The sequence below is a fragment of the Physella acuta genome, unplaced genomic scaffold (assembly GCF_028476545.2).
Source record: "Physella acuta isolate Inbredline_101_S28 unplaced genomic scaffold, ASM2847654v3 ptg000193l, whole genome shotgun sequence".
NCBI classification, from domain to species: Eukaryota; Metazoa; Mollusca; class Gastropoda; family Physidae; genus Physella; species Physella acuta.
The window spans coordinates 113,016-124,278 of NW_026731712.1; the positions used below are offsets into that span (position 1 = coordinate 113,016).

The 11,263-nt window shown below is 32.5% G+C and overlaps 1 protein-coding gene across 1 annotated transcript; it reads left to right on the forward strand.

Moving 5' to 3' along the window:
• Nucleotides 1-353: 353 nt before the first annotated feature.
• On the forward strand, nt 354-10,941 carry LOC131936871 (mucin-2-like). The gene is made up of 11 exons (XM_059293971.1): nt 354-387; nt 2,064-3,761; nt 4,144-4,334; nt 5,151-5,273; nt 5,507-5,555; nt 5,737-5,851; nt 6,193-6,271; nt 7,359-7,514; nt 8,382-8,506; nt 9,395-9,546; nt 10,700-10,941. The coding sequence occupies exons 2-11, from the start codon at nt 2,087-2,089 to the stop codon at nt 10,939-10,941; spliced, it is 2,907 nt and encodes a 968-aa protein (XP_059149954.1). The 5' UTR covers nt 354-387; nt 2,064-2,086.
• Nucleotides 10,942-11,263: the final 322 nt, after the last annotated feature.

Genomic DNA, 11,263 nt, shown 5'->3' on the forward strand with positions numbered 1-11,263 from the left:
GCCACTGCGCACTCCCCCTCGCCTCTAAATCTAATAGGAAATAATTGCAAAGACTTATTTAAAAAAAAAAAAATTCAACTATGTAGGCTAATGCGAAATGTTTGTCCAAATGAAATAAGGAGATATATTAAATTAATCAGACTTTCAGATCTACATTGCTCCATGCCCCTATAATATAGATTTATGGGAGCGATAAGATACAGGTTTATAAAAGCAAGATATAACGTGCACGATTCCTTATAGATTCTACTTATATTTAGAAGTTTAAACTTTTATTTGGAACGGGTTGAATTTTAAACTTAAAATGTTTGCTAAGTTCCGGTTTTCAAAATAACCCTTTTTCCAGGAAAAGACTTAACTACTAACTAGCCAAACCTACTTTTACTTGTAAACATTATTTTTTTAGACCTATTACTATTTATTATTATACTATTTTATGAAATTGAAAATAAAAGTAACAGTGTACATATTACCTACTGTATTATTACTATTAATATGTGGTTTAATTACTAGAGATCTACAGTAACTGATCTAGTTCAAGATTAGAACACAGGAGTCACAGACAGGTGAATTCTAATTCAGAATTCTAGATCTAGAATCTAGATCTAAAATCTAGATTCTAGATCTAGTATTCCCAAAAAAAATAGAAAAAGTTAATTTAACAGTAGTTAGTACTAATAATTAATTAATTAAATTTATTTTAAATTTTTAAACTAAGTTAGTTTTTCTCATCAGAAATATTTAATTATTTAGTCAATTTAATGAAGAAGCAGTTGTATTATTAATTAATCTATGTCTATGTAATAATTTAATTTAAATAATGAATTTTTAATATCACATCTGATTTATGAGTCACTTTTACTTTACTCATAGTTAAGTAGTGGATCTAGATCTATTTGTAATAAAAAATAATCCCATTTGCTGGTTTCTTTTATAACCCAATACCTTTAACATTAAACTGTTACTGACCTTAACCCTTTGAGCCCGCCAGGCCGGTAAACCGGCTTCAACATTAGGCATATATGTCCGAAAAGCCGGTTTTCCGGCCCGATGATCTAGCGTCATATTCCTAGCGGCCGGTATACCGTCTAATTAAATATAATTAGCCGAAGACTGACTAAAACTGCGCATATGTCTTTTGAGTGCGGGAGTATGATTTTAAAAATTGATTTTTAGGAAAAGTGAAAGTGTTTACATTTCGTAGCAATGCCGCCGAAACGAAAAGCTGAGCTACAACCGTCGACTTCATCGCATAAAGTTGGTGCAAAAGATGAAGCAAAAGACCGAAATATCAACAAAAGAAGTAGAATGACTGCATCTCAGGCAATACAACTACTTATTGATTCTGATGAAAAAGATAATATTCCTGGTCTACATTGTGATGATAGTGACGTTGAATTTGAGACTGAACACAGTGATATTGAAATTGACAGTGACAATGAAACTGTTCAAGTACGTTCTGATGCACGTGGTGTCAAGGACAAAGACTTGCCGAAACGGAAAAAAAATGTTTACTGGTGCAAAACATGCGAATTTTTTCTTTGCATTGGGTCCGGCAGTGATAACTGTTTTGAAAGTTATCACACAAAAGCGGACTTATGGCGATGAACTAGTATGGCCAGGTATCAATAAAAACAAAACAATTACTAAATGTAAATTGGTTTCTTCTATGTTTTATCAAAACAATAATTATGTGTTCGTTTTATATACATTGTTCTGTTCAAACATTTTTTTTTTAAAATTAAGAATTTCAGAATCTTGCTGCATTGTTGTTTGATCCTGAGTCTGGATACCAAATTTGGCTTGATTATCTCAAACGGTTCAAAAGATATAGACTCTAGGCAAAGTTAGAAGCAGATAAGTGAAAATCGGCTTGGGCCTGGGAGCTCAGGAAATAGGAGAAATTAGGTCAGGGAGGCCAGGGCTCAAAGGGTTAAGTTAAAGTTTTTGACAAAACAGCCATACTGCAAAAAACATTGACACAACAATGTCTCTGTTTTTATGAGAGTATAGGGCTATAGGCCTATATGCTTTAAAACTAATAATGAAAATAATCTTTTCAGCTGGGTTCTTTTGTATCTCCACAATGGAAAACGAAGCAATGCATTCTTTTTCTGTCAATAAATATATTGATACATTAGCTTGGGTTGCTAAACTGCCAGGCGACACAATTGGACGTAACGAGAGAGATGCTTCCAGTGATAAAATAATGGAGTCTAATGCTGGTGCTTCTTCTACTGGAAATTATTGTAAAGAATATATAAATTCTGAGTACAAAGAAAGTCAAAAAGAAAGGATGCTGATAAATAAAACTTCAAGTAATAGCTTTAATAACATTATAATGAAAAATCACCAGATGGCAACTACAAATGATGCAGTGAAAAAGGAAATAATTCCTTGTGAATTTCCTTCAGTAACATCACCTGCTTCAGAAGTATCGTCTCTATCAGAATTATCGTCTCTTTCAGAAATATCATCTTCTTTAGAAACATCACCTCTTTCAGAAACATCACCTCCTTTAGAAAAATCAACTGCTCCTAAAACAGATACAAATATTGAGAGCACAAATAGTTTAAATAAAAACTGTAAAAGGAAATTGGGCTTCCCGCCACAAACATCTGATGTAGCTGCCACTTTCTGTAGTTCTGCTAAGGATAATGAAACAATATGGCCAGTGTTGATTCCTTGCAAAAAATTCGCATTACCCCAAAAAACTGAAAGCACAAGTGATTTAAATAAAAACTGTAAAAGGAAATTAGGCTCCCCACCACAAACATCTGATGTAGCTGCCACTTTCTGTAGTTCTGCTAAGGATAATGAAACAACATGGCCAGTGTTGATCCCTTGCAAAAAATTCGCATCACCCCAAAAAATCACCACCAGTAACAAGGTTCAAACCCCATATTGTTTAGCTGATTATGACGTATATATAACAGAGGTTTTTATACCACAACGTAGGGATCCCAACAGATGGAACATGAAAGATACCAAATTTTGTAGCCAGCCTCAGTCACATGATAGAAAACTTTTTGATGATACAAGTGTCATTCAAATAAAAAATGATTCAACTGAAAAGTTGATTCCTGTACACTCTGTTGCCCAGGACCGAAATGTGAACACGGTTCAAATAAAGTCATTTGAAAAGTCAAAGCCAGTACATCCTGTCACACTGATGACCTCTGTTGCACAGATGACCTCTTTCACACCAATGACCTCTGTTGCACCAATGACTTCTGTTTCATCAATGACCCGTGTCACACCAATGACCTCTGTTTCATCAGTGACCAGTGTTACACCAATGACCCCTGTCACACCAATGACCTATGTTGCACCAATGACCTCTGTTTCATCAGTGACCAGTGTCACACCAATGACCCCTGTCACACCAATGACCTATGTTGCACCAATGACCTCTGTTTCATCAATGACCTGTGTCACATCAATGACCTGTGTCACACCAATGACCTCTGTTTCATCAGTGACCACTGTCACACCAATGACCCCTGTCACACCAATGACCCCTGTCACACCAATGACCCGTGTCACACCAATGACCCGTGTCACACCAATGACCCGTGTCACACCAATGACCCGTGTCACACCAATGACCCTAGATGCACAGATGACATCTGTTGCAGCAATTACCTCATACAGACAAATTAGCTCTGAGATTGTACGTTTCACAGAAATTGAAATTGAACAACCGTTTAGAAAAGTTTTCTCTACAAAAAAGAGGGAGCTTGGCAAACTTTTTAATGAAGGTAGGAAAAAAATTTCTTTCTTTTTATTGAATACATGATTTTTAAAACTGAAAATAGATAAATGCAAAATTTCATTCTTTAGCTGTAGTAAATCTACATTTTATAATGTGCTTGGAATGAAATTTTTGATATACAAGTTGCTGTATGTTGTTTTTTTTTTTGGCAATTCTTGTCTGGAGTTAGCTTATGCAAAAAACGTTTATGTATACATGTATAAAAATGAGAATATGTATATATATATTTAAGTATGTATATAAATATATATATATATATATATATATATATATATATATATATATATATATATATATATATATATATATATATATATATATATATATATATAAATGTAAGTGTAAATAGTTATGGAATCTTTTTTAAGAAACAGGAAGCTGTAGCAATCAACTGACCAGAGCTGTTTCTAATCCAACTGTCAACAAAGCCCTATCCAGTTCTATGACTAAATATGTTACAGCTGACCGCCCAATAGACAGTAGCCAGCACACAGAAACTGGAGTTAAAGAGACCAAACATTCTGGACTTACAGCAGCAGTACCTCCTACTAATTACGTGGTAAGAAACAATCTTAACAATTTAAACTATAATGTATAAATATAGGCTAAATATTATATGTACAATATTTAGTACCTTCACAGCTTACCCCTTCAGACTTTACCATATTAGAGTAATGTTCAGAGTATACTTCAACATAACAATTAGTGTGGGCAACTTCTCAGCATTCCTAATTCCTTGATAAGATTCTATGAGAATATTTATAGATTGAATTTCTTCCGTTTCAGATTAAATTATTAATATTACCGTATTCTGATGCTGTTTTTATAATAACATTGAAAAATGCGTTTGAAAGCAAACTCAAATTTTGAGCTATATCAACTAAAAAGGGCAATTAAAATTTGCATTTATGGTTGCTTTAAGTTGAACTAAAAAGTTACAATTTTGCTGTGTAATGAGAAAATTTTCATAATTAAATTTTGATATTAATTTATTAATTCCTCTTTAGTAGATTAATTTTCTATTGAAATAAAAATATTTTTCCTGGTTATGTCTAGTAAAGCTAATTTTATATATATATATATATATATATATATATATATATATATATATATATATATATATATATATATATATATATATATATATATATATATTAAGGATACTCGTCCTTCACGAGCTACTGATAGTGTTTTAAAGCAAAAAATTTCAGTTGCAGCATTGTTAGTGTTGAATTCACAAATTGTGAATTACTGAAAAGTAGAATATAAACAACTAAGTAGCGGCGTATGCTTACGGCGTGGGTCAGCTCGTTATCATAACTTGAGTAACGATGTTTCAAAATTTAAAATAATCAAACAATTTTTGTCTTTGCAGTTATGTAATGTGTGCAAGTCATCTGACATTGACATCAAGTTTGCCACCTGTGGTAGCCAGCATAAAATCTGCAAGTCTTGTGTCCAGCCTAAAGTTGATGCTGTCTTTCTAGATGGGCAAAAGGTAGTTAAACTTAATTGAGTTATTAAATGATCAAATTCTATAGCTGTTGGCCATAAATCTAAGAATTCGAATGGGCTACAACATCAATGAAATGGAAAGTTTGTTTTGGATTTGAAAAAGAGTTGTTGTTAGTGAATGCTTTATTATCTCTAGATGCATGTAGAATTTACAATTACTGTTTCTTGTTTCTAATCTTGATTTTGGGGTGCATGTTATTTAATTTAAATTTTCAGATGCATGTTTCTTGTCCAGAAAGATTTTGCCAGGGAATAATTGCAATGGGTCAGCATATATCATAATTATGTATCAATAGAATAATTTTATTCATACCATTAAGAAAATTGGAAAAATATTTACATAGTTTTATTTATTAGGTTCTTTGATGACTTTATTTTTTATATTCCAATTATACCATGTTGTGCTTTTCTGCTCCTATAAAAAGATATTTAAATAATTTTTACAGATTCACTGAAATCCTTACTGGACAATCATTTGTTTAGCCTACTTACGCGTAAGATCCAGAAAAATGAAGAAGAGGCTTCTTTTCAATTTATCCAAAACATGGATGATGATTTTAGGTGAGAAAACATTAATAATTTCATTTCTTTTTGGATAAAATAATTCACACTTTTATTACCCCCCCAGTGCTGAAAGATATTCATTCTTGACATTACAGTTGTGTTAGTCCTAGTTTTACAAACAGTTATAATAAATGATTTTTAATTCTAGAATTTGTTGAATTAAATTTTTTTTCATCTTGTTGAATTAAAGCTCATTGCAATTAAGGGAAGTATTTAAATTGTATGGGAAACAATTTTGAGATCATTGGATATATCTGATATCATATTGATAAAAGATACAAAGAATAATATTTATTACTACAGTAATATTTAAAGAATGATTGTTTAAACTTTTCTAGCTGCCCATCATGCTCTTATACGATGGAATTAGACAGGGAGAGGCTGGTTTACACCTGTAGGAATAGATTTTGTTCTGAGGTGAGTTTTTTCCCTTCAATTTTTATACATACACATTTATAGAAAGACATAACAAATCAATTCACACACAGATATGTATATGTATTTAACCAAGTGGGCATGTTGTTGATTACTGCTTTTTGTTGTGTGTTTCTTGTTTCCATCAATCCGCCACAATCAATCATGACAGATGTGTGTAATTCTTTGTTAGGCTGCGTTTAATCCCTTCTTGCAGCGTTCAAATGCAACAGAGGTGTGTAACCACTTGTCCTATATGTATTCGTTCATGGCTTAGGAATTTAGCCAGTTACACCTCATTTGATACTGATACCTAATTCATAAAAAAATGAATATCAATCTGGCTGCTGGTTCGAGATTATAACACTTTATTTCTTGATGAATAATCACTGTTTCAAGAATAACTTGAACATCAACAGACCTCATCTCAAGTTCTACTGACACTGTTCACTCCATTCAATCATTCTCTGCAACTGTGCCCTCAATAGTACTTTTCTTGAGACACCTCAGTCACCATCCCTACATCAAACATGACGGCTATAAGTTGCATGTATGGTTACCATAGCCTAGGCTAACCATGTGTTTATCTTCTATCCGCATTCTGTCTCCTTTATCACATGATCTCTGCACCCAACCATTCGTTCTGTGTCTCTCTGTCTTTCTGCGCCTGAGCGCTCAAGTATCACTCTTATATACACAACCCAGAAATTGTACGTCTCTCTTTCTTACAAACATCTGGCACTTTCTGTTAAATAAACAAGTTCTATCAAAGTCAAACTATTCTTGTTCACTACCACTAATTGGGTAATATTTTGTAATGGTTGGGCCCTCTTTGTCTTCTGCGTTGGTTAAATGAAGTATCATTTATTTTAATGACACCAGTTACATATTAATATCCTGTTTATGTCATAGTTACATAATAGCTCGGTTCGGTTTTGGCCTTTACCTTGTTGACAGCCAAATATGTTGTTATCAATTACATTTTATGTAACTTTACATTAGTTACATATAAAGTTGATCCATATGTATATGCAGAACTGTTTTGACATCAGGTGAAAACTTTCTAAAGATTTATTTTGTTAATTTCTAGAAATGCTGTCATTACTGTAAGTGTTCTATGCGGAACCAAGACAAGCATGAGGAATGCTGGCTGCTGGACTTGGCTGGCACTGAGTGCCTGGAAATCTTTTCTAAACTTCCAGTCAACTGGAAATGGATTTCTCCCACAGGGAACAGCCATGAATTGGTTAGTCTTGTACATGTGATTCGGAATATAATTATAAAACAATAATTTTTTAGGAAACTTTTTAAAAAGTTTAAAATAGGAAATATTAAAGGGAAATAATTCTTTCAATTTACTGTGACATTTTTTGTAGTCATTACAAGCTTTTAATTAGTTCACAACATGCGTTTGTTTGTGGGTTTCTGGCAGATCTTGTAACCCAATGTTGATCCACTTCTAATATACTGATTCCGTTCAAACTTTCCATATACTAGGATGTCCATTTTTTAATCTAAGTTGACATCAGAATAGTCATTAAAAATTAAATGTAATCATTAGTATATTCAGTAATAAAAGAGAAGATAACATTAACAAGCTGAATCTGGTTTGGTCAAGGTTGGTTGCTTGAGTGTTGACCATGTAGAAGGAGCAGACAACTTTCTTTTGTTTTAACTATAATATATAAAAGGGGAGATAACTAGATTAAATACTATCTATCATGAAATTAGCTCGCTGTGTCACGTTTGGATGATTTCTTGATGAGTGGTGACTATGATGAAGGGGCAGATAACTGTCTTTTAGAGATTGCAAACTAGTAATCAGGTTTTAACCCAAATATTCTAATAAAATAATTATAAAAACCTTTATAATAAAAAACCTTTCAAATGCACTGAAAATAAAAAAATAAAACAAACTTTTTTAATAAAAGATTTGTTTTGTTTTCTTATTTTCTGTGCATTTAAAAGTTTGTTATTATGAAGGTTTTTATATTTATTTTATTTTCCTTATAGAAACACAGTTGTATTTGTCTGGCAACTTTTCCTTTTTTACCCAGTATTCAAGAATTTATCTGGTCTAACTAATTTTAAGTTAAAAAAAATGTTTATTCAGGTTGAGCTTGATGCTGCTAGTGCAGAATTTCTTAAGTGGGTGACTTTTTTTAATGCGACAACACACTTGCAAGTACTTAAAATTTGGAACGTCCAGAATAAAATGCTGTGGGAAAAATATGTCTTGTAAGTAAATTATTGCAGTCTTCATAACCCTGAAATAATAGTTTCTTATGGGAAATAGTTGTGCTTCAGAGCTTCAAATTTTGTCCCCCACTAAGATATAATTTTATAATCTCATGACATTAACTTATCTTCTGTAACTGAAGAGGGCATAATCTTACCTTATTGGTTAAAAAATTGTGGTCTTCACACATGTTCACTAGTGAGTAGATAGGGATACAGAGAGGATAATCCATTTCTATATTTTGATAGTGGATTAGAACAATGAGATGATAATATACTTCTGTTTTTCGGATTAGATAGGAACAATGAAAGAAATCCATTTCTTTTTTTTATGACTAAAAGTACCCTTTTGAACTTAACGGTCCATGGGTACACGTGATTGAAGTGACGTTCACTCGTTTCAGTGACCTCTGCATATGAAAGAATGGTGTAGTTAGCACTATGCCTAGCCACCTTAACTTTCCCTAACATGAGTCAGGTACTCATCAGAGCTGGGTGGACTCATGGGTGTGACTCAAGCTGGGATCTAAACTCAAGACTTTTGGGTTAGCAGTTGAACACACTACCATGCGACCATGCCGTCCTATTTTTAGGAGTGGATTAGAACAATGAGAAGATAATCCACTTCTGTATTTTGTAGTGTCATTGGGATAATTTTTATATTCTTGTTTGAGACATTTATTTATTTTTTTGCTGTGACAAGTTACTGTTTAAAACTTGTCAAATATAAATTGTGTGATAAACTGTTAAAAACTTGTCAAATATAAATTGTGTGATAAACTGTTAAAAACTTGTCAAATATAAATTGTGTGATAAACTGTTAAAAACTTGTCAAATATAAATTGTGTGATAAACTGTTAAAAACTTGTCAAATATTTGCTTTCACAGAAAGAGAAAACACATGAAGGAGGAACTTGGTGTAGCAGGCGTCAAGGAAAGGCTACTCTTCCATGGAACAGATGAGAATAATGTGGCAGCCATTTGCAACACGGGTTTTGACATGAGAGTCCCAACTGTCAATGGTCGCAATTTTGGCAAAGGTGGCGTAGTATTATACTCTCATGTTTTATTGATGTAACAGAGGGCAAAAGTTATATTGTCTTGTGCTAGAAGAATTAAGAAGTAGTGAAATATTACGAAGTCAATATCATTTGATGTTGTTATATAAAAAGTAAAATTCCCCTACCAGAACTAGTGATCTGTAGGGCTAATGAAGTAGAATTCATGTGGTCAGCACTATTCCCAGCAGTCTATACTTGCCCTAATGTGAATTAGATACCCATCATGAGTCTGGACTGAAATCCCAACTTGATACTTTTGACTAGCAGTCGAACGCTGTTCCACCCGACCATGTGCCCCAATTATGTTTTTAATATGCTGGTCCATTATCATCTATATTAACTGAATGCATCTAATCCTACGCTTGCTTCTCATTACAATTTAAGTCACATATCTTATAGATTTCAGGATTTACTCACTGAATGCATCTAATCCTACGTTTGCTTCTCATTACAATCTAAGTCACACATCTTATACTGTCTTATAGATTTCAGGATTTACTCACTGAATGCATCTAATCCTATCCTTGCTTCTCTTTACAATCTAAGTCACGCATTGTATAGATTTCAGGATTTACTCACTGAATGCATCTAATCCTATCCTTGCTTCTCTTTACAATCTAAGTCACGCATTGTACAGATTTCAGGATTTACTCACTGAATGCATCTAATCCTATCCTTGCTTCTCTTTACAATATAAGTATAATAGTTAGAATTCACAAGATTTCAATAGTTAGTTTTATTGCAAATCAGGTCATTCAGTGACTGAATGTCTCGGGTTGTTTATTAATTTACATAGATCATGTAGATAATTGATCTTTTTTTATCTACTACCATAGTTTGTACATCCCTTAAAAATAAATTGAAAATGTTTGTCATTTTTACTTTCTGGTATGTAGAGTACAGGGGGAATTACTGTATTAGTAAAAAATTGTTTTATACTCTTGCATGTATGTCTGTTTGTCTCTCATTAAGAAACTGCATTGCATATCCCTTGTTTTTAGAAGACTGTTTCAAGAGAGCTCAAAGATTTAAACTTAGTTCAATTCTATCTAAATTATCTCGAAGCTTCCAACTTAGTACATTTCTATCTAAATTATCTCAAATTATTACATATCTGTGTTTGTTACCTCAGGGATCTACTTCAGCACTTGGGCTCAATACTCACAGAGGTACTCAAAACAAGGCAAGATGATGATCATCACTAGAGTGCTGTGTGGCAAGTCTTGTTTAGGCTACCCAAGTCTGACACGACCCCCACCTGACCAGTCTGGACGCCTGTATGACACCTGCGTCAACTCACCAATGTGGCCCACAATATATGTTGTCTTTGATAACTCACAATGTTATCCTGGAATATTAATCCAGTGGAAATGAACCATTATATGTTTATATATATATATATATATATATATATATATATATATATATATATATATATATATATATATATATATATATATATATATATATATGTACACACACATATATATGTTTGCTTTATAATTTTTGTCATCACCTTTTTGAAATCTTAGGTACAAATTAAAAAATATATGGGCCTACACTTGTTTATTTTATGTACTATGCATTTTCAAATGACTTTTTAAATGTTGCTGTATTCTCCACAACTTCTTTATATTAAACATTTTAATTTGTGTATATTTTTCAATACTTTCAATATTTATCTAAATATATGTAG

Coding starts and splice junctions, on each gene's coding strand:
- LOC131936871 (XM_059293971.1), top strand. CDS start 2,087: ATGGAAAACGAAGCAATGCATTCTTTTTCTGTCAATAAATATATTGAT. Junction 5,556..5,736: donor CCAGGGAATAATTGCAATGG/GTCAGCATATAT, acceptor TAATTTTTACAG/ATTCACTGAAATCCTTACTG. Junction 9,547..10,699: donor TGGTCGCAATTTTGGCAAAG/GTGGCGTAGTAT, acceptor TTGTTACCTCAG/GGATCTACTTCAGCACTTGG.